Source organism: Cebidichthys violaceus, unplaced genomic scaffold, assembly GCF_023349555.1.
Source record: "Cebidichthys violaceus isolate CVI_PGR_0920_01 unplaced genomic scaffold, fCebVio1.0.p SCAF_5, whole genome shotgun sequence".
Classification (NCBI taxonomy): Eukaryota; Metazoa; Chordata; class Actinopteri; order Perciformes; family Stichaeidae; genus Cebidichthys; species Cebidichthys violaceus.
Genome location: NW_027176705.1, coordinates 11,783,593 through 11,811,292, shown reverse-complemented (window position 1 = coordinate 11,811,292; position 27,700 = coordinate 11,783,593). Strand labels below are relative to the sequence as shown.

Here is a 27,700-nt window from a genome sequence, read left to right as displayed (position 1 = left end):
AGGAAAGAGGTTGAAGAACAGGGAGGAGAGGGAGGAGGGGAGAGAGAGGATGGGACAGAATGTAACTGGTGATGTCATTTACTGGCTGCCGGGTTGCTCTCAGGGGAAATGTGGCAATGTGCTGGTGGAAGAAAGAAGGGAATATGGACGCTGACAGGTAGACGGAGACAACACAGACAGCCAGAGGAAGAAACCAAAATACACAGTGAGCAACAGAAGGAACAACAATGTGAAAAGGGGATGAAAAAGTAAGCGATTGGCTGTTGTTGTGTGTTATTTCTCCAGGGGAGTCGAGGGGATCTGCTGGTGTCTCTGTGCTACAACCCCACAGCCAACACCATCACTGTGAGCATCATCAAAGCCCGCAACCTCAAAGCCATGGACATTGGAGGCACTTCTGGTATAGATGCTCCTTCATCTCCCGTGTCCTTTTATTTTTGCCCTTCTACATCATCGCTGCTTCAAAATGAAAATAAGAAAATTGTGTTATTTGATATCAAATCCATGACAGCACATAAACTAACATGGCGTTCAACTATGGTGAAACAGGAATGAGATATTGTAAACAAACTGGCACATTCCCTCTCCTCAGACCCCTATGTAAAAGTGTGGTTGATGCACAAGGACAAGCGTGTGGAGAAGAAGAAGACGGTAGTGATGAAGCGCTGCCTGAACCCTGTTTTCGAAGAGTCCTTCCCCTTTGACGTGCCTGCACATGTGCTGAGGGAGACCACCATAATTATCACCGTCATGGACAAGGACAGGCTCAGTCGCAATGATGTCATTGGAAAGGTATCTCCTTCTCTCTTCTTCGCTTCTTCCTCTTCTTCTTCTTCTTCTTCTTCTTCTTCTTCTTCTTCTTCTTTTTCTCTCCCTCTGTGTTCTCCTGACTCTGTGACCATCAGCAGCTGATCACTGAGCCAGTCTCTACTGACCCCTGCTGGAACACGCAGACCCATCTTGTGCATCTTAAATAAATAAATGAGAAAAACTGAAAACACTTCATTTTGAATGTTGCCCAGTTGTTTTCATTTAGTCTTCCACCAATAACAAATAAGCATGACATGCATGTAAATGCAGGTCTATGCTCTTATATGTAAATACAGTCACCCCTTAAAATGTACGTTTTGCATTTTCACTAGATGTAAAAGGTGTGTCCAAATTCCCCCAACTATAACTGTAATGTCCCTTTTGATTTGAATATAAGGAACATGGTATTATTGGTTTTATGGTACGGTATATATATGGTATGTGTTGCTTTAATATTTCAGTCATAATTCATCTGCAAATTGTGTGCTTGCCTCTAAGAAAAACAGATCGATTGCCGTGAAGAGAAAAAACGCTAGTTCAAACTTATCAAGGACCTGTTGCACACACCAAGTTTAAGAATGAACCTGTGAATGTTTAGGTTGCAGTGTTAACAATATAGGTGTGTTGTTGTATTTTCATTGGCTGCATAAGGTCTTTTATTTCCCAAAGAATTATCAGAATGTTTCCTTGTGCTGGTTATGGAGAATATTGAGTTCAGATGGTTTTGGTCCGATAGTTAGTTACTTGCTTTTTCGGATGAATTTCACAGAAAGAACTGCTCTGTTTTAAACATTCATTAATTACTCATTCATCAACGGAAACGTAACCTTCATATAACTCAACTGCTCAACTATATGCTGGCTGGTAGGCATTTTTCCAAGTTCAGCTGACCTGCTGTTCACTGACTGAGAGAGTCTATGCTATGCTTGCTCAACAATGAATTCATTGAAAGTGTACCAATTTAACACTCTCTATTCAGCTATACTTATTGCCAAAAGACATTGTTCTTTTCAGGAAACTTCTTAGGAAATTATTAGGAATTTCCACACTCATACATATCAGTATTTAACTTAACTGGAGAATAGAGCTTTAACACAAATCATAAATGTATAATTTCTGTCTAAATTACTATAATAACATCTCTGAGCTGTGTACTGCATGGATGAGCCACTGTGCTCTCTGTCATTCATACACATGTGCATCTCCAGTAATTGCCATCAAACCACATATATTATCTGCCTACACACAGCAGTAATAATAGGTTGCCTACTATAACCACACTCATAAATAACGTGCAAATGGTCGGAGGACACTGAAAACTTGAACAGTATTTCCTGCGACATGTACAGATCAGGAGTTTCTGTCTACATGAGAATTACTTAAAAACTCAGCCTTTGATCTTCATTAGCAGCAGCATTAGCCTTTCTCAGAGTATTTTAGCGAGTGAAATCTCTTCCTGTAATGGCTCTTTTTCTGCCCGGGATTTGAGTTAAATTCCGATTAGAGTGGCAGGCTTAGTGGTGAAAGCAGGGCTAGACTTAAGACTCACAGTGATGCTTTTTTACTTAATACTTCCTTGTATTTTTTGGAGCGGGAAGCTCTTTACAAATAACATCAATCTATGTACTTGGGTTACATTGACTCTCTCTTTCTTACAGATTTATCTTTCATGGAAGAGCGGCCCTGCAGAGGTAAAACACTGGAAAGACATGATGGGTCGTCCTCGTAATCCTGTGTCTCAGTGGCATGCTCTTAAGGCCTGAGGGACCCAGCAACCAACCTGCCTGCAGAGTTCTCCCCCTCAGAATTCAGCATCAGCCTCTCAGCCCCTGCCCTCAGCACATGTCCCCCCAACCTCTAACTGCAGTCTTGGGCTGCAGGCAATGTGTGTCATCTCTTTGTTCTCAGGCTTCTTTGATATCCTCCGCCCTGAGTCCTCGTGACACCATCCCTAAATTTCACCCTCGTCAAGTTCCGATTCCCACCTGACCTCTCATCTCATCTCTTTGTCTGAACTTAAAAATGTCTTTCATGTCTTCACTCACCTCCTCCTTGTGACCTCTTTCAATTAGATCTTCTTTTTTTTATTACTTCTCAGTCTTTCCTCCACTCCCAGTGTTTAACATCAGAGCAGCACCTCTTGCCACCCATGAATACAAAACTATCAACCAAAAATGGATCAAACTAATATTCCAACCATCCTTTGTGGCGGCAAGACGGGCATCATTCAAACATGCACCTGAGCTGTACGGCCCATTTGTCACGATTCCACCATACCCTTAAAATGCCTGGAAAACCAGGAAAACCGACACAGGCAATGGAGGAGTGATGGGCTATATTTAAAATGAAAATGGACTGGAATTGGACTCTTGTCACTCTGCTCATGTTTGATCTTTTTCACTCTTTCTCTGGCATTCTCCCTTGGCGGGAACCCTTTGTTGTATGTGCGTGCTGTGGGTGATGTGCTGTAACCCCAAATGAAGTTCTAAAACAAAAAGAGGATGTGAACATTTATCGCTGGTCCATTAGGGCAGGTGTTGTCCCCCCCAAAAAATAACTTTTTCTTTGGACAAGAAATTCCGATGGACAGGAAAAAAAAGAGTCATGTGATTAATGTTGTGTTTTGTTTTTTGTTTTTCAAAAGAACTTAGAGAATCAACCTGTTCTTCCAGACACTGAAAACAAGCAAAATGCCAGCTTCCATAAGTGTGGAAGTGTGGGTTAATGCGTCTGTGTGTGTGTGTGTGTGTGTGTGTGTGTGTGTGTGTGTGTGTGTGTGTGTGTGTGTGTGTGAGTGTGTGAGTGTATGAGGAAGTATTTTAGACTTGAACAGCTAAATTAAGATAAGACTAAGATGTCATTGAAAATAGCCGTTGATAACGATGATGAAAATAAGGTATTGTTAGAATTTGTGGTGTTGAAGTTAGCGAAGGCGTGGGGAGGTCACTGAGGTTGAAGGGTCAGTCCACCCAAAACATACGTACAGTATTTTCTAACGTACCTCTAGCAGTATTAAGCCAGGCGGCTAGTTTCAGGTGTATATGTTGTGGTTTGATCCCCTGGAATCATTGCTGCCACCTAAAATACAAAGAAGATAAATAGGATTTCATTATAGCAATTGAAATGGCTTTTGTAAAATTCAACAGCTGTGCCAGCTTGTCTCTCCAGAAACATTGTTCTGGTTAATTGGATAATCCACAAACCCCTAAATGAATGTTTTTCACTGTGAAAACAGCTGACAACAACATCTATTCATTCATTATTTTAACACAACCTCCACCGTGGAATCTAAATATGAAAACTTCCTGCATGGCCTCGGCTTTCATGACAAAAGAAATCAGAATTTAAGGTCCCCTTACGTGCTTATGTTTTTCAACCACATCTCAGAGTTTTCCTCAGCAGGTGGAGTTCGCTCAGTTGAGTCCAGGATCAGCTGGTGGTGGTAAACAGACTGCTCAGCCCACTTGTACACATGTGGCATTGAACCAATATGCACCAAACCTGAGAGCGCCAAAACACCCTGAGGAAGATCATGATCTGAAAAATCATTTAGTTTTGATACACTCAATATTTTATGATTTGGGTGAACTGACAATTTATGTATGCAGGCAATAAATTACTTTGTTAGGGTAACAGATGGTAATTTGTTGAATATGTAATGTTGAAAATGTTGTTGAAATCATATAACAATTAATAAATACAAAACACTATCTGTGCATTAAACCTGGAATAGCTGTTACAGAACACTATAAACCTTTTTTTATTTTTACAAAGCACTATATGTCCAAGGACAATATTAGACCGGATTTTTTTTGTTTGTTTGAGGTTTTTACCAATAACAAGTCAGTCTTCCAGTTGTTTGCTTCACTGCCTGAATGTGACCTCCCCTAAGTCCCATAGAGGTATTTGTGAAACAAACGAGAGAGGACAAAAAATCTTTTTACATTCCACTGTTCGTTTTTGTCTACTGGATATGTGTGCATGTGTGAGTGTTGATATTTGAAATGAATTTGTGTGATTTTATTTACTGTGAGTCCCTCTGTGTGTGTATATATATCTGCACTGAGTTCTATTTTGCCAGGTTAATACAGAACAACATTGTTTACCGTTTTTATTCTGTATGAAACAAACCAGATGTACAAAGAAATATGTTTTTTTTTTTTTAAGTTTTCACTTCTTTAAGAATCACTGCACTTGTTGACGATGCTGGAACAAACCTCTCTTCCTAGCAGGGTTATCTTCCTGGTGTGTGGTTTAAAAGCACGTTTGATTTGGGAGGGAGTCAAATCTGTTATACATGAGCTGAAAAAAGAAATGTCACAAACAAGCTTTACAACAGATACAACCTGTTTTCTTTGACCATCATTAATAATGTTTAGTTCAGACAGAAGCAGCTACCAACATGTTTGTCCTGTCTGTCCTTCTGATCCAAGAAATGAAGGGTGGCACCATCACAGCTGACGTTCCCCCCAAAACACCCCCGTCGTGCACACATGCTTTCTGGCACAAAGTGTTCTGTGTATGCCTTATAAACCCTGCCACGCCTTGCTCCTCACCATATGTGCTCCCCCTCTCCAAGTGTCAGAGCGAGGGGGGGGAGGTGAGACAGGAGATAATCATCACCTCTTTGCATCACTGTTAGCTACGTCTCAGGTCAGAGCAGAGCATCAGAGCATCCCAAAATAACCAGGAATACAGTCATCTGTCTCTCCTGATGGCCCTGTGTGAGAAACAAGGCATTATTATCAGTGCTGCTGACAAAGCATTACATTCCAAAGGCTTAGTGAAAGTCACTTTAATCAATGCAACTTAAATATTGGTTAAATAACAGTCAGGGTTTGGTATATTTTAGTTTTATGAAATCAAGCTAAATTTTGGATGTCTACACCCTTCACTGGCCAAATACGGTTTAGGGCATTCTCTTGGGACACTGCTTGAGACAAAGAGAGGTTAACCAGCAACATTTTAATTTATATACTGTACAAATGATTGTGAAGTGTCCTGTATGAAAAAAAAAAATGAAAAAAAATCATCAGTATTTACTGGGGTTGTTGATATCTGTCTGTCCTTGGTATCACTCAGCCCCCTCTTTCACTCCCTTTTCTCTTTGTAGTTACACATCTGTGGTGTGCACAATGTTAAATATCAACCATTTATTTTTTTGAAATCTGTACAGTGTATATAAAAATATAGATGTGTATATAAAAAAAGATACTTCTGGTATTGTTATGAGTTTTTCAGAAGCTTGTTTTTGTTATTGCTATTATATAACAACAAAAAGGTTTATTCTGTGTAGTTGGTTCCAGTCAAAGGCATAGGTGGAAGAAGTAATAAGATCCTTTACTTAACTAAAAGTACCATATGTTAATATAAAAAATACTCCATTACAAGTAAAGATCCTGTAATCAAAATCTTACTGAGAAAAAGTACAGACGTATCAACTCTAACCAAGGGGTCTCAGTGAGACCTGTGATTTAATTCCAAACAGTACATTTTATTCTCTAAGCTTATGATGTGATTTTTTTTATGTAAAATCCTTACCTGAAAAGTAACAAGTACCTACATCTGTTCAGTAAATCCAGTGGGGTAAAAAGTACAATAACCCCGTGGAAATGTAGCAGAATGAAGTAAAACTGTACTTGAGTAAATGTAGTTACTTTCCACTGATTGGAGCAACTCGATTTGCAACCCCAGACTGTTAAATCTAAAACCTTAGAGATCTGAGTATAAACTGGGAGACTTTAAATGCAGTTTTCATCAAAGTAATTTCACAGAGACGTGCTGCTAACTCACTGTCTCAGTTTAGTCTGATTTCAGGTGTTGATATCATAAAATCCTTTTGTTGAAGTTAAATTGCAAATACATGGTTCGAGTGATAAAGCCACAGCTATTAAAGCAGGAAACACACATTTGCTCTCTATTTCCTCCTCTCTTCAAGTTTGGGCCTAGATTTTAAGGGTAATTAACATGGATCTTTGGAATTGATGATGATGACTAATTAAGGAAATTGCCTGCTGTGCCTCCTCCACCCTACGTTTCACTGCTTCTTCAACACAACATAACCTCTAACAGGAAAAAATGTGTGTATGTTATGTTGAGAAAGGGTGTATGTTTATTTTCCAGCCTATCTAACACATCTATCCCCTAAGTTAACGGTTTCCGTTGGCGCTCCACCGCTCACGACTCTCCAGCAGACATGGGAAGACAGGATGAAGGCTGGAGATGCTGGAGGTGGAAAGAAGAAACAAGAGAACATGAGATGGAGTGAAATTCCAGGGGAGCAGAGGGAGGCGGCAGGGCTGAGGATAAAACAGAGAGCTGTCACGACACAGGAAGCAGCAGTGGAGGATGACAGGAGCGCATGGCTACAGATAGGCACAGTGGGTGTGCGTGGGCAACAAATGAACATACACTCAGAGCAATAAAGACATTATTTGTGCTGCCCTGCATGTGGGATCCACAGGTGGCATCCTTTTTTCTTGAGAGCAGGGATTTGTGACACCAGATGAGCTTCAGATTTATAGTGTCAAATGAATAGTAGTGTTTAGTGCAGGACATTCCCACAGCCACAGTGACGACTTAGATGTATTAATTAAACTGGTTTATTTTATGCACTGAGATTAGTGGTGGAAGAAGTATCCAGATAATTTACATATAAGTAAAAGTACCAATACAACAATTTAAATGACTACATTACAAGTAAAAGTCCTGCATTCAAATGTACATAAGTATTAGCAGCTAAGTGTACTTAAATGATCAATTGTGAAAGTATCCAATTTGAAAAAAGGCTTATTATACATTACATATCGTATACATAATATACAAAATGGATGCATCAATGTACAAACAGCTTCACTGTTGTGGCTGGTTGAGGTGGAGCGTGTTTTAACTACTTCATATACAATAAGGTGTAGTGGTTCTAAACCTAGGGGTGAGACCTCTTCCAGAGGGGCTCAAGACCAAGCTGAGGGGTCGTGAGATGAATAATAAGAGATTAAAAGATAGGTTACAAGTTTGTATTCACTTTTTTCCTAATCTTTGCTCTTTTTTTGTGAAATATTGGATACTTGTACCTCTTTGAGAAGGATGTGGTTTAATCTTGCATTGTATTTCATCATTGTGTCATATACTTTTAATGAAAAATCTTAAACTAAAAAGTAGCTAGTAACAACGGTTGCCATAAGAGGTAGTGTAAAACATATGTAGACTAAAAAAGTACAATATTTCCCTCTGAAATATATAGAGAAGTACAGGTAGAAAGTCACCGAATTGGAACTACAGTAACAGAAAATTACACTTGAGTAAATACTCTCCACCGCTGATTAAGATACATGGTGAGACAGATGGCACAGGAGCAAAGAGCACACAGGGGGGAACCCCTCTGACATCACTGTAGTCTATTTTAGGACAAGCTAAGAACATAAACATGAAGGTGGTGATGCTTACTCGACATATTTTTCCTTTAGAAGTGATGAGAAGGAAAATGCACATCAACGTTTGTCTCATAGCTGTACGGTTGCCTTGTGTGTGCAACACCTAGGCAGTGGATCATGTGCACATTATGATTCTCTGGGCGTACACAAGCAGGCTTGTCATCAGTTTTGAGATTCTGTGCACATCTCCTGGCCAGAGGGCATTTCCCTTCTGCTCTCAGTACAAGGTTCCACTGAACCAACATGACACACAGCCGGGCAAGAAATCTCCCCCACAGCCAACACACAGCGACCCAGTGGTGGAGGAGAGAATTCTAACCTTGTTGTTTACGCGGCTTTAAGAAAAATATATATGTGCTTTAATTTAAAAAATCACCTTTTTAATTTCATTAAAACCCACTGCATATTCCACGGCTAACATCCTTTTCATCCTTAAATGCAGTCGGGTTATTTTTTTGTTGATGTTTTTTTTTTAGGCAGATTTTACCTCAATCAAAAACTCTCTGCATAAAGGCTCTAAGGATTCCTACAAATATGGCAACTATGGACTGATGTTTTCACATTGTATCCTGCATGAATGATAAGGTATGTGAGACATGTGTGTTTTGCAGGTGACCCATTTGCCACAAAGACACCAAGATCAGCAGGTGTTTCAGTTTGACCGTCACTGAAAGCAAGGTGATATGCTTCCACCATGTGTCCATGTACCGATACTGCAGGCAACCTTCATTATGCAACAAATCCCGTTCATACCATCAGTATGTTATTTAACCCTCTGGTATGTGAAAATAGTAATGGAAGAGGAAGACAGTACATCATCACTATGTATTAAATAACCCATAATGTCTGTGATAGGCACAGTCAAATCATTGAACCATGACAATTCAACAAGCTACACTGATGTGTGAGAGTCCATGTGTTTCTGTTTAACTGTCGTATACCAACAGATCGTCAGCTGGTCTCCATCTTTCAAAGCTGACTTACTCAGTATGTGTCTCACACATTCATCAGTTTTAATGTACAGTCTTGAATCAAACACTTACAGTACACTTAATGTTAATATATTCAGAGCACCTTGCTAATATTGTGCAGCATCAATTTCCGATCGATCCAACTTCTCTCTGCTTCCACGAATGTTCTCCCCCCTATAATGACTGACTGGAGTTGGAAGAGGAAAGAGAGCATGGTGTATAGTACTGGACAGTAAAGTGTTCTAGATATTTTCCATGCCGCAATATTTTGTTCATTCTGCCGTGAATCACTGAACAAAAACACAGCTGGCTCTGAAGATTTTTTCCTGGTGGGTTATGACACTGATATTTCACCTCGTGCCCCACCCAAAATGAGTCTCTGAGAAGGTCCAAAGGGCCATGGACCTCACTGGCTTTCCTTTTCCAGGTACTCCAAGCTGGGTGCATCTAACCTCTGTTCATGGTTGCGGTTCTTTGTGAACTCCTTCAGCATATCCATGATCTCTCCTTGGTAAACGTCAGGGGTGGGCTGAGCTTCTGTAAGCACAAAGAGAACAGGTTGAACTATGACAGATGGCTGAGGAACAAGAGCACGCAGAGGGGAGCCCTTGTGACATCACCTTCATCTATTTTAGGACCAGCTGAGACCATAAAACTGAAAGGCTGATGATCTTTTACTCCTGATGATAAGAACAAAACTCCTCCTGAACATTTGTGTTTGTTTCATATTGTAGTAATGAGAAAAAGCACAATTATGATCCTTGATTCTTAGGTCTCATCTGGTCATTTTAATGCCTCGTACGGGGCTCATTCCCAGTGGTCAAATACTTCTGTTTATTAATTCAATATGGAGACTATTTCAGCTAATAATTTAAGAGTATAAAATTATTCATGCAGAATTGGTTTCAGTGAAGTCAGCCTGCCTGCGACAGTTTTTGTTTGGTTTTCAAGAGCGGTGTTGCCAATTGGACGTGTTGACTCTATTCTCACACTAATTCTGTTGTTTGGCTGTTTTGCACAACAAGACAGACACATAATTGAATCAAATTAGAGAAAATCTCATGAATAAAGTGTTTAGTTATACTGGGACAGTGAATGAGCTCCCAGGATGAAGTCCGAGCCAAAAGGAACGGTGAAAAAACAGCAACCAGAATTGCCGTTTGTTTGTGAGCAGAGCAGTGATTTAATTATTTCGGCATCATCGGCCATGAATGATTACCAGTTTTAAAAAACAAGGCATTTTATCACTATTATACCCACTGGAGTTTTCCACATTTTGTTGTGTGGCAGACTAAATTTAAAAAGGAGCACGTCTGATTTCTTTGTCGCTGTTAACACAAAAAACTCAAGTGACAGCAAATAGCGGGCATTGCGGGCATTGCCCCCTCCACACACCCACACACACTTTACGCCCCTTGCCGAATTTTATTCCATCGCTGCCATCGGTCTCTAGTTGTTATTGCAATTTGTGTAAACATTAATATTGCAAAGGGGAAATGTTTTTGTCATTAAATATTAACGTGTTTTGCGCTGATAATCTAAAGTATATCGAAGTTCCATTCAGTGTCTGAAATCTGTCTCCAGCTCTCTATCTAGTGATTCTTATGCATTATCTCTACTGAACTGAATGAGAGGCAACTTCAAACCTCTGAGGAGAAACTATAAGGTATACCTTTACCTATAAGGAATTCTCTCACCTGTTGCCCAGTAGTAGATGTCCCAGTCATTGCTTGGTTCATTGATCAATCTGTCATACTGATGCAGCTGGTTCTCATTCATTGTGTTCAGGTATTGCTTTGCAAAAAGGCTGGAAGAGAGATGAAGAATTCATTTGAGTCTTTCCTGAAAAATGGAAAGTCACGATTGCTGGTAATTATCCGAGCAGTTGGTGAATGGACTGCTCACTGGGAACTTATTTTTCTTTGGGTTCCTTAACGTTGCTTACTGCCGTGTTCTGGTTTGAGTCCTCGTCAATGTCTCCAGTCACCGGTCATCTTCTGCCCTCCCTACTTTTACACTGATCTCTAATAACCCTAATCTCTGTACCGTCTGTCTACTGCGGAGTTCCTACAAGATATAAATAATTTCCTATCCCTGCCTCCTGACACTGCTCACAATGACCTGTGGGATGTTTTTCTATGAGGAAAAGTGTGCTTTTATGATCACTATGAATGATTATCATCATGCTTATTGTTGCCCTTGTTACCCTGCTCTTTTCCATTTTTTACCCCTACTTCTTACCACCCTCACCCTATTCTACACTGTGAACTTAAACACTTGAAACAAACCTGCACTATAGCAGTGCTCTAAAGTGTGTCACTAGTATGGTTAGATGACAGACAGATAAGTGAAAAACAAACCAACCTGAGCAGAATGCAGTTCTCCAACATGCCCCTCTTGCGACTCTCGTACAGCAGGCGTCGCTTCTTGATGTCAGTGGGCTCGCCGGGCCTCTCATCCCAAGGGGGCAAAGGGATCTCAATCAGGTCTCCCCTGGTGTCATCTGGTGTATCTCCACGATAACCACGAGACGATACCAGCCCCGCGACTGCTGGTCTCCATGCTGCCTGGCACAAACCTGTCACCAGCTGACAAACAACAAACACACAGGTTTGAGACAAACTCATGTGATGGGGCAATTAATTCACTGTGTAATCAGTTCAACATCTTTTGAAGAAGGCAGTGATGTTGTTGAGCTGACATATCTCCCATCTTTGTCCTTGCTCTCATATTTATGTAACAAGGTGCATGTCTCAATGGGGCTTTGTGTAGTGTGAGTCACACTGAGAACAAATTATTTTATGAAGGGCTGTGTTTGTATTTCTATATATAAAGTATCTATATATTTATTTATCCAGCAATTTTCCTTAGATATGTTGGTCTAATTCCCCCCTTTACCTCTGTTGTGTGGTGTTTTTGGTCCTCTCTGCCATCAAACTCTTAATACTTTGCATTTCATTTTTGCTGTGTTGAAGAACGTGTTTTTTCCAACACCAAGACATTGTTTGGGGCTTTGATGCATTGGCTAATAATAAAGAAATATCGAGAAAAGGAGCTTCCGGTAATGATACATTTGTAATGGTATCATTGTAACAAACACAAGTAGGCTTAAAAAAGAAACTGTAACCCTTCCCGTCTTCCATTGATTAATGCAGCTTAAGTGCCTTCTATTAGATTAAGAACCTGAAGTGTAGTTAGCCTAAATTTAAAATCAATAAAGTCACACCGAAGCAGAGGTGAATTACGTAATGTCCCACACTGCCCTGTTGTACAACTATTTACCCCGGGATTGTACCACACAGTTAACGTTAATGCTACATTATCAACAATCCAAACGAGTTATTTAATTACAACATTAATACAATGCTTCTTTATTGTATAATTACATTTCGCTATTTTTCATATTTTTAATTAGCGTTAGATCTTTCAAATGTCCTCGAGTGAACTAGCAACACATCTACAAATAAGTGTAACGTTTATGAGATAACTCACCCTTTTCGCAACAACAGAAGAGAGCATTTTAACCGTCGTTCTTGTGTCGTTGAGAGACGTCTTGGTGAACTGCTTCTCCTCCGTCAAAACGCTGCAGATGTCTGAATGTCAGACACGAAACAGTAAAATTACACAAGCAGGATTCAGGTTACAGCAGCACACGGACAACTATCGAGGGGGGACCGGAAACGTCGCACACATGACGCCGTAGTGCAATGGTAACCGTCATGGTAGGCCATATATAAACATAATTGGCCCCAAGCGTGGTAAATTTAAGGTTTGAAACCTAGTTTGTGTATATTCAGTATTTTTTTTCTTTGACAATCAATGTAATGATAATTTAAAGAGACGTGCAGTAGGAACCAAATGTTGTTTTCTGTTGGTAACCGGGGAAATATTCCTGACGCACTTAAACGTTCAGGTACTGAAAGATTAGCGTTAGCACCCTAGCACTAGCATCATTAGCGTTAGCTGATAAGAGAGCGAGTCTCCAGTAGTCTGAAACTATTTGTATTTAAGCTCATACATGAAAGACCGTGCATGTATTTTAAAAGTGCACATTGAAATATAATTTCTTGACTAATGTTCGCGTGTCGTATTCTCGGTTTATCATCATATTTTGTTTCAGCTAACGTTAACGTAAGTTTATATTTTTTGTGTGGACTCGAGCTGGTTAACGTTAGCAACAAGGCGTAACGTTAACAACAAATCCTGAATATTGAAAGTGCACCTGTTGTTGGCATGCACTGGTAATTTGCTACGTGTGCATGTGCGAACTACACCGAAAACAAAACATACCTAACGAGCTGCAGTTTTATCAATTGGACCATCCTAGGCCCACGGGATGGCTGCTAGACCTGCAGCCGGACCAAGTACCTCCAAAACGGACTTCATTGATCTATACAGTGACCTGAATCAAAACGACGAGGTGAGTCTGATATTTTTTGTAGAAGCAAATGCATCATCGAGAGCAGCATAGGAGTGTAACATTAGATGTAAAGTTGTCAGCACCTTGCTTTAGTTGAGTTAAAATATATATGTTTGCATTGGACATCCGTGTTCACTGATCACACATGTTAAACGTCAGACTTTAACCCTCTTTGTGTGGGAGGACTATAGTTGGATGCACGCGCGTATTTGCAGTCAAAAATTAAACGACTACATTTAACTTTTTTAAAAAAAATTATTATTCAGGCATCCATAGTCTCAGGTATCAAAATCAAGCCCATCTTATTGTCATGCTGTATTGTGTTTTATTCACCAGAGTAGAACATGCACTGAACCATTTTTGTAGCATCAATGTTGTGCACAAATCCTTGTAGTTTAGGTAAATGTGTTACTCCACATTTCTTGCAGCTGCTGTAGAGCCCGTATTTCCTCGGGCAGTGTATAGTTAATTTATGCTCTTTACATTGAGGATTGAGGTTAACAGAATATAACATGATATTGTTGCTTTTTCTCTATGTCACACAGGATGTGGACAGAATTGCTGAAGCAAATGAACTTTATGATGCTGTCCTAACTGGCTCAGTCGATCGGGACAAGAAAGTCACTCCAAATGTGGCTAACAAGATGCCACCTAAAGAGGAGGCTAAGTCAACAACAGTGAAAAGCCAACAAGGAAGACACTCTCTGAGGAGACTGTCCTTATACATTGGAAATTTCCCCTGGGTGAGTAACACCCTCTATGTGTTAATATTGATTACAATGTTTATTGTATTGTCCAATACCATTTCTGTTGTTTTGTCCACATGGGTTTGCGGAGCAAAGAATACATGAAACAGAACAGAGAAATACGTTCCCCCTATCACAATCAAGAGCACAAGTAACTATCTATCCTCCTGTCATTTTCTCACCCACAATTTCCCAAACCTGCGACTATCTCCAGTGGACATCTGATAAGGACATCACATACATGGCTCAAACATTGGGTGTGAAGGACATCAAAGAGATTAAATTTGCTGAGAACAAAATTAATGGCCAGTCGAGAGGGTGAGTGGTTGCAGATCTAATGTTTACCCAAAAAAAATCAAAGGATTTCCTGTGAATCCGTTTTTTACTTGGTGTTGGCAGCCATACATGTGTTGTTTCTTCTTCTGTGTTTCACAGCTTCGCTGAAGTGGTGGTAACCTCAGAAGAGTCATTGAAAATATTGTTGGAAAAAATCCCCCAATGTGAGCTCAATGGGGATAAGGTAGACTGTCGCTTTGCAACTCGCCAGAACCTCGGTGTGTTTGAGGACGTAGCAAATAAACGTAAGATCACCACAAACCTTGAAAACACTATTGAATTTACATTATATTGCAAAATGTCAGTATTACTGTCATTTTTCACAAAAACATGTGTGTTCTCTGTAGGTATACCCCTGCGTGTTAATTCCAAAGATCCTAAGGAGTCAGATTCTTCGGATAAGATTCCCTCTTTATTATCACAGGAGCCCAGTCATCCCCCTTTACCTCCACTTTTTCCATCACATCCACTTATAAACAGGTTTCCCTCATTACCCAACACTTACCCTAGTCATCCACCTCCTCCTTTCCCACATATGCCACCAAACATCCCTCCACCCATGCCACCCCCTTTGTTCCCTCCTCATCCAATCCACGTTCCCAGCCAACCAGCTCCCAGTCTGCATGTAAATCCGGCGTTCTTCCCCCTGGCACAAGACGGGCACAGCAGCCAAGCTTACAGCCAACAAAAGTGAGAGCATACACTGTTTTATATTTAAAGCTATTGCAAACCATGAACCGTAATAGGTTTTGTTTCGCAATTAGATAAGATGATAGTATTGTGGAAAGTGAATCTTTACGTAGCAAAAGACCAGGATAGTAAAGAATATGAAACATATTCAGGATAATACAACAAATTGAGATTCAGCATCTGTTGTCATAGCGATTATGAAAATATATTTTTATGGCAAAAGTAATTTTTTAGTAACAACAATCTGTGATTTTTTTTTTTTTTCCCCAGACAAACACCTCGAAATACAGATAGAGATTTTGAAGAGCTGATGAACAGAAATAAAGCAGTTGCGAGCAGTGCCATCAGCAAGGCTGTGTCTGGAGCAACAGCTGGTAAGTACAACGGATCACATTCTGTGAAGTAGAAGAAAAAACACAGAACTTATTTGACTATGTGGAAAAAGAACTGGTCCCTACCAATTACTGATGAACATATGGAAAAAGTTCAAACTAAATCTGTTCCCCACCCCTCTTACAATATACTTTATTAACGATAAAACACTACAACTGTAAATACAATGTAATTTACACAAGTACTCAGACCCTATACCCAGTGCCATTCTCTATCGGTTAATTTATGTCTCTTAACATTTTTCAACAACATACCATATTCATGACTAAATAAGCAACAATCAAAACTTTAAAAGAATATAGTTATCCCCTGTTGTAATTTATTAAGAGTTTAAGACACTTTAACTCAGCTAATCAGCTTCATCAGTTCTGTGTGTGTGTGTGTGTGGTTGTGGTTTGATCAGATGTGATTGACAGCGGCCTGGCAACACAAGCAAACCACTGTCCAGCTGTCATCACGTTTGATTCAAATGTAAACGTGACATCACTGTTTTCCAACCAAACCCTGCTCACTTCAAACAAATGAGAAGAGCTCCGACAAAATATAGAAAATTTCTCCTGTGGCAGAAAATGTTCGACTCCCTCTGAATAAAAAGCTGTAGTTTTTCAGAGCCTTTAAGGTCTTAGGTTTGCCACCAGTTTTCGACATTCATTCCATTTACTCTACTTATATTTACATGTTACTTTAATCCCATCTTCCAATTCCTGTCACAGAGAAGCATCAGTGTAACAAAATATTGAAACCACCATCACCCGATGTGGGTTTCCAGTCGTTTTGTAGCATGGATTTGTGGAAAAAAAATTCTAACTATGTGTAACTGTATGTGGAGGGTAAATGTCATCCATTTTAAATCTTATTTTAGTAAACCTAACCCAAAGAGTGATGAAGTGCTTCACTACTTTACTGTCTCTAATATCTCACTTCTCCAATTGCTCATTCAGGAGACTTGCGGGTTGCCATGGAGACTCTATTAACTGCCATTGCCATCATTAAGCAGTCCAGAGTGTACGGAGATGAACGCTGCCAAGCCCTGGTCACCTCACTCAAGGACTGTCTAGTCTCTATCCAGGGCAACTATGGCTATAGGTGTGTGTAATGATGCTTCAGGACTCTCAGACATCTCGCTGAAGCCGAGGATCAGGTCGGTCACAAATGCACGTTTCTCTGCAGGAGTAGCAGTCGTTCTGGGGAAGAGGAAAGGGACCGGGACAGGGGTCGCGATAGAGAACGGGACCGAGAACGGGACCGAGAAGACTCTTCTGGTTGGGAAGGTGCAGGAATGTCTCGAAGACACAGACAACGCTCCCGGAGCGGAGAGAGGGACAAGGAGCGCTCCAGAGAACGAGAAAGGCACCGAGATTACAGAGACCGATACCGCTAACTTGGTAAGCCTCCCTTTAACTTCTATACTTTTTCATCCAAAAGGCCGTTTGATTATTTGGTGCATGTTTTATTATTAGTTCCACAGTTGGGTTTCCTAGTACATTGTATCATATTGAGCTTCTGTGTTTTTGAAGTACTGCCTAAAAGTGTCCAAATGAAGCGGGAGTTTAATATCACAGAGCCATACGGTGTTGGTTAGTATCTCTCATAAGACGTCCTTTAGCTCGCTTGCTTGGTGTCTCCAATAATGCAGAATTATCATAGCATATAGTGATAACAGTTATTGAGTAGCTCCACTACCTACAGATTTAGTTTCTCTGCAAAGGTCACCATGCTCAACCTTCTGGATGTCGATCCTGATCTTTACTGCTGACAGTGTCACATGTCTCGGTTTGTCATGTTTCTGTTCATTAAACCAGACCCCAGGATGGACTAACTCTAGATACTAAAGACTGAACTAGAGCAGACTGCCTCGAGTACTTTGCCCCATATACAGTCAGGGCCATAAGTATTTGGACTGTGACACAATTTTTCTAATTTTGCTTATTTACACAACCCAAATGGATTTGAAATGAATCAGTCAATATGTGCTTGAAGTGTAGACTTTCAGCTTTAATTCAATGGATAAAACAAAAAAATCACATTAACCTTTTAGGAATTACAGTTCTACCATTTCTACACAGTCATCCCCATTTTCAGAGACTCACAAGTAATTGGACAAACTAACATAATTGTGAATATAATCATTATTTTTAATACTTGGAGGAAAATCCTTTGCAGTCAATGATTGCCTGAAGTCTGGCTCCATAAACATCACCAAAAACGGTGAGTTTCCTCCCTTGAGATGCTTTGCCAGACCTTTTACTGCAGCCTCCTTCAGCTTCTGCCTGTTTGTGAGTCTTTCTGCCTTTCAGTTTTATCTTCAGTAAGAGAAAAGCTGCTCACTTGGGTTGAGATCAGGTGACTGACTTTGCCATTCAAGAATATTCCATTCCTTTGCCGTAAGAAGCTCTTGGGTTGTTTTCACAGCATGTTTTAGGTCATTATCCATCATTAAACACCTCAGAACTCATTCTGCTGCTTCTATCAGCTGTGACATCATCAATGAACACCAGTGACCCTGTTCCATTGGCAGCCATACATGCACATCTATAGCACTGCCTCCACCATGTTAAACAGATGATGTGGAATGCTTTGGATCATGAGCCGTTCCTTTCCTTCTCCACACTTTTCTCTTCCCATCATTCTGGTACAAGTTCATCTTGGATAGATAGATGGATAGATGGATAGATAGATAGATAGATAGATAGATAGATAGATAGATAGTAACTTTATTGATCCCGCGAGGGGAAATTATTTAGTTGCAAGCAGCAATAGGTTCCAGAGCAGCATCTCTCCAAAGAATCTTTTTCCTAAACTGGTCAGTCTGTTTCAGATGTTGTCTGTTAAAGTCTAATGAGGCCTTCCTGTTCTTCAGTAGTATCAGAGGTGTTCACCTTGTTGTAAACCTTCTGTATTTACATTCATGAAGGCGTCTCTTGATTGTAGACTTTAACAATGGAACGCCTACCTCCTCCAGAGTGTTCTTGACTTCAGCAGATGTTATGAAGGCGTTTTCTTCACCACGGTACACCAATGTGTTTAACCTAATAATGGCCTCCTTCACTTGCATTGACACCTTTTTGGTCCGCATGCTGAGAGCTCCAAGGACCAACTACCAACTGCAAATATACCATTTTGAATCCTATTATTTGCATCATTTGTCATGAAATAGTGAGAGAACAGGCCACATCTGGCCATTTGTCAGACAATTGTCCAATTACTTTTGAGCCTCTGAAAATGTGGATGACTGTGTAAAAGTGGCTGTAATTCCTAAACGGTCATTGTGATTTTTTTGTTTTATCCATTGAATTAAAGCTGAAAGTCTACATTTCAACCACATATTGACTGATTAGTTTCAAATCCATTGGGGTTGTGTAAATAAGCAAAATTAGAAAAATTGTTTCACAGTCCAAATACTTACTTATGGCCCTGACTGTATATGCAATGAACTTCAGAAGACTTTAAACTTGAAAGTGTCACCCTCTTTGAATTCATTTAAACTAAACTATCTATTAAACTCAGATATTTTGGGCCTTTTTAATAGATGTCTGTGATTGTTTCTGATGATTTTTGTTTGGGCTTGTGTTCCTGACTGTTTGCTGTGTCTCAGCTCTGTTCTGTTTCTTCTGCTGTACTTGCAAATAAGTATCCCCACACACACACACACACACACACACACACACACACACACACACACACACACACACACACACACTACCTGATTGAAAAATGTATCTATTTGTGAAAAGTCTCAACAAACATGATGCAAAATGTGCTTCATGTTTTATTTCATGAAGTCTTTAAGGTAGACAATTATAAAATCATTGGAATATGACTGTCTAACAAATGTAAAAGCGGTAAAAATGATAGTTATTGAATAAAATACAATTTTGTTAAGATGGAATATATAACATCACATGCATATTATTTATGTGTTCAACTTATTTAGGGATGTCAGTATTGTCTCATATCTGGCCAATGAGTTGTTTTAGGCATGTGATTGATTTCTAAAAACCATCCAGTAATTCTCCCTATTTATTGATGTGCGGTAAGCGTGCAGACGTCTAGGTTTAGTTTCATGTTTTAGGCTATATTGGATAGACTGAACTACAGAACTACAAACCTTTGCTTTTCTTTTCAATCAATATCAAGGTTTGTGAAGTTGATTAGTTTTAGGATACCCAAGAACTGGCATACGATGCAAGTACAAATGGCCACTTAGTACTGTAGCTGTAAGGATAATCAACACACATTCTGAGGCTCTTGCTTTATTGTGCTGTTGGCTCTTACAGTCCATATTTGATTTGTATGAATGAGACTTTGAAATTTTGCCTTTTTTTCTCCCCAGACGGATGGAAGTGTGAAGCCGATAGAAGACAAGATTTTTAGTTTTTTGCTGTTGCATAAAAATCTTGAGGAATCCAAGATGAGACTAAAGGTGTATCTCCAAAAGTATAAAGTGTACTTTTCTTTTTTTTCAACCGTTGTCTGTACATACTGGGACTTTTACCTGTTTTAAGAAAAAAATGTGGTTGTAGATTTGCTGCTGGAACATCAGATTCCAATGCTTGCATGTGCAGGAACACCTCTTAATAACTTATGAAATACAGTGTACTGTTATCATTTTCTTTTGTATTAAATCTATAGATTAAAAACACATTCCCTGACAATATAATCTGTGTTTTATTTCCTCTGACATTTAGGTTGCATTTCATCTGCTCACTGGAACACAAAGATTTAATAATTACCTATATTTGTACTTTCATTGTGCTAACTGGATAAAACAGTAATACTGGTAACAATGTCATTTCACAGCTTTATTTAGAAAAAAAAGCATTATCAAATAGGTGCACAAATTAATGTTCCATAAGTCTCTACTCGAGTTGCCATTTGTTGTCACAAATATTTGAACAGGGCTGTGGCATGGACATTCAATTTGTCCATGCCACAGCCCCTAAAGTCCACGTTGTTCTTGAAGGTAGCCAGTAATGATCACTTCTCCAGCGGCGCATAATTCAACAATTTCTCAATAAGATCCACATGAGAAAGGAGCATCCGTCGACAACAGTATCTCTTCAGGCCCAGGGCATCAAGGGCATCACTTAAGAGGGAGAGAGGAGGTAATGTTAGTCCTAATGCATGGCATACAGATCACTGAGTGAATCACATATACAGCAGACTATAGTAAGGACAGCATCGTAAATGGCCTCAGATAATTGCTCTGATTTATCGCATCATAAATCTGAATGTAGACAACTCGAAACCTTGGAGGAAATGAACATAACGGGCTGAAAGGTTTGTTGTACTTCCACTTCACTGCTACTAGAAGATGCTTTTGGCGCAACTGCTGACATGAAAGTTGCATATTTACTTGTTTTGGTTTATACTTAATCCGTATTCACGATTTTAGTAATTTATTGCCACGAACGTTACTGCCAGTGACATCTGAAGATGTAACTATAGTGCAGCTAAAACCAGCAGGTATGTATCTCACCCCTCGGTATACTCTGCTTGAAGTAGTCCAAGGTATGCCTCCCACTTGTTACCCACGATCTTCCCACACGTGAAGCACCGTACGGGGATTATCATTGTGAGACACCTGGGGACAGAGGCACATCACCCTGTTAACAACCATACCCAAATGAAACATGTAATGCTAGCAAGAAAACACACGTTAACCGTCAATTTACCAGTAAGTCTTACTGAAACCATTTCGTTTCATACAAGTAACGTTAAGTAGCATTATAGGTAACATACAGTATGTATTTAGCGGTAACCCAAGGTTTATAACGTTAGTTAACATTAGCTAGCCAACTTCAACGTTTTACTAACATTCCAGCTACACAGCTTAGCTTTACTGGACGTGTTTTAGTTGAAAGATTAATGTAAAATCAGTCTTACGCTACAGTAGTTTGTGTACTTAGAAGTGTTTCTTTATACTGTATTTCCCGGAGTTAGTTGGCGAATTATGGTTTAATGTTAGCATCTGGTCTAATCTGTAGCCACGCGATTACCACAACAGTAAACTGTTAGCTAACGTTAGCCGCAAATAACACGTTGCCACGAATTAACATAATGTTAGTTATTTAAGTCAAAACCAAGTGTATAAATGTCAAATCTTATTTACTCACCGTCACCAATCAAGTTTACTCAAAGTTTAAATGTTATGCTTGTCTGAGAGGAACTAGAAACGAGAAAGTGGTTGTTGCTTCCCTCGTTCTCTCCATCTGCAACAAAAATCAACATTTTTTTCTTCTTCTCTTTTTTTTTAAGCTTATTGGCGGACTACAAACCAACGTTTAAGGTGCCTGCCGCCACCTACTGTACCGGAGTGTTTAACATCATGACTTTATGACAATTGTCATTTAAACACAATAATAATGTTATTATTTCTAATAAAAAAAAAAATATATATATATATATATATATATATAATAAACAAACACAAAAAACAACTTCATATAGAAGTGATAAGGAAAAGCAACATTTCCGGCCCGGTCCTTCAAAATAAAAGCTTAACTTACTCAAAGGTTTGACGATAATAAATGTATACAGTTTATTTAGATACAAACCATAAAAAACTCATTGATATAAATAGGAAGCCCAAAATGTTTCAAACATCTCCCAATACAACGTTAAACATTCCCACACAACCATGCACTAGAGGAGTGTTTTTCAACCTATTCTGAGCCGCAGCAAATTTTTTACATTAAAAAGATCCCGTGGCACACCAACAACCAAAAAAGTTACAAAATGACACCTTTTAGCATAATACATTCTGACAAAATATATAGTTTTTTAAAATAATTTTTAGGTGACTAAATTATTACATCTTATCAGCTGGGAGCTTTTATAGAAGATACATTAACACAGTTTGAAAAACTAGCAGTGTTTTAGCATACTAGCATCTTGGCCCAGAGGTGCCAGTCAGTTGGTTCAGAATAAAGCCTCATGAAAACTTTTTCAAGAGGCCTTCAAAAATCTCATGCATCGCATGCATGAGCAAACGTCGACTCACAAATTGTCTCATGAATGTGATTTGACGTTAGCTCATGCATGCAATTTTGAAGGGCTTTAATTTTGAAATGCTACATCAGAATGTCCTGGTTCTCTCTGAGTGACAGATTTGAGGTAGTCTGCTATCAACCTGAGGTGAAATGATTTTGTAACTATGCACCATTTCCTCTAAAATCTAATCTGAATTTATACAAATTGTCTCATGAATGAGATTTGAAGTTAGCTCATGCACATTTTTTTAAAGTTTTCAGTTATGCCAGTTATTCTTTAATCCAGCCCTTATTTTACTTGAAATGAGAAGAACATTTATTTATGTATTTCTATGTATTATTTATAATCCATCCAGTTCAATTTGAAAATTGTTAAAATATAATTGATGTGTACTTTCTTTATTTGATTTGACAGTTGTTGACTACACAGAGAAGTTACTACTACTTGACTTCTTGAATATATATAATATATATGGCACTAAATAGCGCAAGTTAGATATTATTGTAATGTTCCCGTCCAGATTTTCTCAATCTGGACCTTTTGGAATTTTAATGGAATACCCCTGATTTAGAGTAAAAAATAACCACAACATTACAACACACAGACATATTTTAGCAAGTATCCCTCAAATTAAAGAGTGATTAAATATGTGTACTGACTGCTGATGCAAGATATTTTACAATTGAACCATACATGTTAATAAAGTAAATAAATACAGTAAAAATACAGTAGTTCACACCCAGAATATAAGTAGTCAAACTATGTTGTTTTAGTGTTCTTGAACATGAAATATTTAATTTGACAGTGGATATTTTTCACGTGAGCTGCTGTTGTCAATTGCAAAGCCTGTACTTCAAAATATGAACTTTAGAACAGATTTAAAAAACAGCCTTGAGTTTTGTGATTTTTTTTTTTGTTCATGTAATTCCATTTGTTTGCTTGTAGAATTTCCTAATGGTCAAAGTACCACTTCATACAATTTGAAACATGAAACTCACCAAGCTGACACTCTGTCTGCAAATATATGATCCCTAATTCTGTATAATTGCAAATGAAGAAATATTCACTTGGACTGGTTCACTGTCTTTAATAAAGGTTGGATTAAGACCTCTTCTTTTATACATTTAGGAGTTTGGGGGGCAGAGGGGAGTGTGCATAAGGAAAATATGTTACAAATATATCAAAAATATATCATAACCATCGTTATCATCACAGTCACCATGAAATACATAATCATTGCCATCATCATCATCATTTATAACTTCACCATCATTGCCATCACTAACTTCATACATCATCATCACCAACAATATTGTTAAATCATCATTTATATAATTTAACTTGCTACAGCACATGTGCTAAATGAGGAGTCCTATCTGAATTATTGCATTTATACGCTGTTAAAATTATGAAAATAGGATTTCTCTTTTTTTTTTGGTACACTGCCTCGTACAATGTAATGTGAAGTTTGTTTTGGTGTTGGCATACCATCTTTTTGATGTGTTTGGGTTGTTGACTGTGGTGAATGAGATATGTTCTTGCAATATTTTATGTGTTGTAAAATTCAAAAGTGCCCTTACAATTAAAATCAACTCATGGTCTTCCTGCCATCTACTTATGCAACAGGGACATACATCCCCATGAGCTTTACATATGAGTGGACACTATTGTGTACAGCTGTACAGGTGAGAGCTTCCTGCAACAAAAGTGTGACTATTTTGAGTATACTTTACAACAGTAGTTCATCTACACCCCACGTTCATTGTATTAACAACCTAGACCGCTCTCTTTACATTAAAGTTGTACATGGTTATGAATGAGGGTGATTTTTTTTAGTGGAGTACAGTGAAGACATAAACAACTCCCATGTTTTGGTAGCAGGCTTTAAACCTGATAATGCAACACTAATGGCTGTTCAGCCTGCTACTGCTATCTACTGTAAAATTAAACCAGCACGACTGTGGATGTTGTGTGAGACATGAAAGGTTATTGATTTGTGACATCATTTGACAGTAAAATAAAATTCTTTCTTATTCTACAGCAAGAGGTAACTTCACTATATATTTATCTGACACATACTGTACATGTTTTATCTCTTACAATCTGCTACATCCCATTCCTAAACCACTGCATGTTTTTTATTTTAATTATTTTTAAACTATTTTTTAAATTGCACTGTGCCGTTCTCTATTTGACTTTTTTTTCATATACGCAAAACATCATAAATCATATTTCCATCTGTTTTCAGATCTACTCTTTCAATTGTCTTATTTAAAGGTCAAATACACCTTAGAACAACTCTGATAGCCAGTTATATTATATATACAGTATATATAATACATGTTTCAACTTTATGAATCATTATCTTTTAGCAAAGTGAACCAGGCGGATTTTTGGAGCAAGAATTTACACATATTGCAATTTTTTGTTAATATTTGTGCAAACAGGATTAAACAACATAAAGCAGTTGAAGTAGCTACCTGCAGAGAGTTTAGGCTTTTAGCTCAGTACTTTTCATAAAATGGATTAATACAGATCAGATGCAGTATTGAAGCAACTTCATGCATATATTATGTGTAATTATGCTCCATATACAGCCTTTATCGAAACTTGAGTGGTTGGATTCACTACAAGTGAAAGCAGGCTAAAAAAAACAAAAATATAAGATACACAGTGACTCCCCATACCCCATCTGTACCACAATAGTCTGTAAACTACCCGGCAACACAACTCTAACTCATACCCCAATACATACTTTAATTTGAGATAATGATTTGGTCTTAATTTCTCCTCGCCAGTAGCAACACTCCCAGCAAGATGGCTCCTGCAGCAATAACGGCACCACCAATGAGAAAGGGTTTCAGGTGTTCCAAAGAGTCTGTGCCGGAGGCTGCAGCCTCGTCACCTGCCGCTGCTGCTTCAGCTTCTGCTGCCCCATCCTGAGGAGGAGGATGCTCTGGCTCAGGGGCTGCGGGGGCTGCGGGGGCTGCAGAGGCAGGGTCGGCCTTGCGTGGGGCTGCCGGCTCCTTCTTCTCTGCTTTAGTTGCCGCCTTGGGTGCCGGAGCCCCGGACTTGGCCTTGGCTTCCATGGACTCAGGGACAGAGGTGTGGTCTGGTCAGGAGGAGTCTTTATTAGGTCAGCTCTGTGCTGCTTCACTGAGGAAACACAGCAAACAGACACAGCCAGATTATCCCTCTGAATCAGGCTCAGACAGCATTTTATCTGCTCTGCTGAATGCAGAGACACCAGCATGCGAAGGAGGCCTTTAAAATCTTTGATTCACTGTACAGCGGTGAAGCAGTCATGTGGTGGTGGGGCCTTATATGTGACCTTGGAAAAAGATGACATTGATGGGAACACACTGACGCTCAGAGGACAGGGAATAGTTTATTTTGGTCTTGGCAGCTGTGACATAATCTTCCATTGAAAAAATAATGTCAGAGCAGCTTCCTGTGTAACGCTTTTTCATTGGGAAATCTATCAGTTTTGCAATGGCTGAAGATGGAACTGCAGCTGCAGACATTGTTGAGAGTCTAGGACTGAATCTCTATTTCTTTGACCCCAACAACTAGCAGATGCAATAACGTGTGGATTTAATCTTTTCCCTCGTCTTGCTCTCAGTTCTCTCTGTAAAACTGCACAAATCATGTGTGCTATAAATGGAGGACAAGATGGAGGAAAGAAATAAGGACCACCATGACTGCAAGGAAATCAGTGAAATGCAAATGAGGGGAAGAAAATGAAGAACAGTAAACACTGCTCAAATTGAATGAACACATCATAGCAGCTTGCCCTTTACAGAAAGTAGGCTGGACACATCTTTACAAAAAATGCTTCCAATTAAATCCTGCACTGATGTGATGAGCGGAAATAAGGACATTACATACCTCTCCAGCAGCTCTTTAGAGATTACAATAATAACAGACGCAGGATGAACTGCTACAGTCTCTGGAAGTGAGAATGTCCTCAGTATACGAAAATGAGAGGAAGAGAGATGGAGGACACTGAAAGTAGGAGGGAGGAGAAATAGAGAGGGAGAGAAGGAGAGACTGGGATGTACCATCTAGTCCTTAAAAACAGGGGGGTTCTATTCTATGACTCTAAAAGCCAGGATGTAATCAAATTACATCCTGGGTTTTAGAGCTTTTTTAATAAAGAATATTCTCTATCCAGAGAGTTTTTATGGCTACAATAACTAGCAAATTCCTTGTGTGTGAAAATGTTAAAAATCTGTTTCTGACTTTGATTGTTTGAGCAAGAGCAGACGGACAGAGCAGCAGACTGTTTATCATGGATGTAAACACCCTCTGTGGTATAAAACCTATACTTATTAATACAGTCTGCACTACAAAGAATAATTCTGATAATTGCTTATTCATTTGTTGAGTTTATTTTTTAGTGCTGACAGTATCACAATCTTTATGCAGTGGGTAACCACAGAAGCTGCACTCTCTCAATGTTGTGCAGAGCGCTCAACATTGAGCTTTCTTTAACCGAACTAAAAAAAAACATGTCAGAGGGACATTACTAATGATTGACAACAAGTGCACTCACGCATAGAGGCCACAAATGCAGTACAAGGACAGATTCTTGTTATGAAATTGGGACAGAATGAGCAGTGAAACAGCCCTTTTCTGCATTTCCCCCACCAGCACACACTCCAGTGACACTCCTCGCCATCATCTTCTCTTCTGTCAGTTCCCATGAGAGGGTTGGACACTAAATGAGTCATGTTGCTTTCTTCTCTGTGAAGGGTTGTAACCCTGCAACTCATTTGCCTTTGTCCTTACAAATGTGCTATTAAGAACTATTACAATACAAAAAAAAGCTATGGCAAATTCCGTTGCAATTGTTGACACACCAATGACAGAGAGCTTTGTATCTATTTTCAGGCAGGGGCTATCTGC

General features: G+C 39.1%; 4 protein-coding genes and 1 long non-coding RNA gene across 9 annotated transcripts in view; 2 read left to right on the top strand and 3 right to left on the bottom strand.

Moving 5' to 3' along the window:
* The window catches only part of syt7b (synaptotagmin VIIb), a 95,613-nt gene extending 89,113 nt beyond the window's left edge, over window positions 1–6,500 (top strand). For all 3 annotated transcript variants that reach the window (XM_068730130.1, XM_068730129.1, XM_068730132.1), the window contains 3 exons: window positions 286–400; window positions 593–792; window positions 2,469–6,500. In XM_068730130.1, coding sequence (XP_068586231.1) covers window positions 286–400; window positions 593–792; window positions 2,469–2,573 — 420 coding nt within the window. In that variant the 3' untranslated portion in view covers window positions 2,574–6,500. The remainder of the gene's footprint in view (window positions 1–285; window positions 401–592; window positions 793–2,468) is intronic.
* A 2,735-nt stretch (window positions 6,501–9,235) lies between these two features.
* sdhaf2 (succinate dehydrogenase complex assembly factor 2) lies at window positions 9,236–12,869 on the bottom strand. Its single transcript, XM_068730133.1, has 4 exons — window positions 12,707–12,869; window positions 11,579–11,802; window positions 10,912–11,021; window positions 9,236–9,751 (listed from the first exon to the last, which is right to left on the bottom strand). The coding sequence occupies exons 1-4, from the start codon at window positions 12,731–12,733 to the stop codon at window positions 9,621–9,623; spliced, it is 492 nt and encodes a 163-aa protein (XP_068586234.1). The 5' UTR covers window positions 12,734–12,869; the 3' UTR covers window positions 9,236–9,620.
* Window positions 12,870–12,928: 59 nt separating this feature from the next.
* LOC137887633 (cleavage and polyadenylation specificity factor subunit 7-like) lies at window positions 12,929–20,443 on the top strand. Of its 3 annotated transcripts, none has more exons than XM_068730744.1 (10): window positions 12,929–12,983; window positions 13,542–13,634; window positions 14,180–14,377; window positions 14,595–14,698; window positions 14,816–14,961; window positions 15,064–15,406; window positions 15,677–15,780; window positions 16,741–16,885; window positions 16,970–17,184; window positions 20,133–20,443. In XM_068730744.1, exons 2-9 carry the CDS (start codon window positions 13,551–13,553, stop codon window positions 17,178–17,180), a joined length of 1,335 nt encoding a protein of 444 aa, XP_068586845.1. In that variant the 5' UTR covers window positions 12,929–12,983; window positions 13,542–13,550; the 3' UTR covers window positions 17,181–17,184; window positions 20,133–20,443. The 3 variants fall into 3 exon arrangements, with proteins under 3 accessions (XP_068586845.1, XP_068586846.1, XP_068586844.1); XM_068730745.1 differs by lacking the exon at window positions 12,929–12,983 and adding an exon at window positions 12,992–13,127; XM_068730743.1 differs by lacking the exon at window positions 12,929–12,983 and having other exon boundaries at window positions 12,992–13,634.
* A 143-nt stretch (window positions 20,444–20,586) lies between these two features.
* polr2l (RNA polymerase II, I and III subunit L) lies at window positions 20,587–22,044 on the bottom strand. The gene is made up of 3 exons (XM_068730747.1): window positions 21,916–22,044; window positions 21,279–21,383; window positions 20,587–20,885 (listed from the first exon to the last, which is right to left on the bottom strand). Exons 2-3 carry the CDS (start codon window positions 21,371–21,373, stop codon window positions 20,777–20,779), a joined length of 204 nt encoding a protein of 67 aa, XP_068586848.1. The 5' UTR covers window positions 21,374–21,383; window positions 21,916–22,044; the 3' UTR covers window positions 20,587–20,776.
* A 1,820-nt stretch (window positions 22,045–23,864) lies between these two features.
* On the bottom strand, window positions 23,865–26,797 carry LOC137887911 (uncharacterized). Its single transcript, XR_011105079.1, has 2 exons — window positions 26,681–26,797; window positions 23,865–25,948 (listed from the first exon to the last, which is right to left on the bottom strand). It is a non-coding gene; the product is annotated as an uncharacterized lncRNA (long non-coding RNA).
* Between the last annotated feature and the right edge of the window lie 903 nt (window positions 26,798–27,700).

Excerpts from the sequence above, each read along its gene's own strand:
- sdhaf2 (XM_068730133.1), bottom strand. The coding sequence starts at position 12,733 with ATGCTCTCTTCTGTTGTTGCGAAAAGG. Across the intron at positions 11,803-12,706 it reads CTTCTGTTGTTGCGAAAAGG|CTGGTGACAGGTTTGTGCCA; the intron begins GTGAGTTATCTC and ends GTTGTTTGTCAG. Across the intron at positions 9,752-10,911 it reads CATCTACTACTGGGCAACAG|AAGCTCAGCCCACCCCTGAC; the intron begins GTGAGAGAATTC and ends TTGTGCTTACAG.
- polr2l (XM_068730747.1), bottom strand. The coding sequence starts at position 21,373 with ATGATAATCCCCGTACGGTGCTTCACGTGTGGGAAGATCGTGGGTAAC. Across the intron at positions 20,886-21,278 it reads CAAGCAGAGTATACCGAGGG|TGATGCCCTTGATGCCCTGG; the intron begins GTGAGATACATA and ends CTCCCTCTTAAG.
- LOC137887633 (XM_068730744.1), top strand. The coding sequence starts at position 13,551 with ATGGCTGCTAGACCTGCAGCCGGACCAAGTACCTCCAAAACGGACTTC. Across the intron at positions 15,781-16,740 it reads TGTGTCTGGAGCAACAGCTG|GAGACTTGCGGGTTGCCATG; the intron begins GTAAGTACAACG and ends TTGCTCATTCAG. Across the intron at positions 16,886-16,969 it reads CAGGGCAACTATGGCTATAG|GAGTAGCAGTCGTTCTGGGG; the intron begins GTGTGTGTAATG and ends GTTTCTCTGCAG.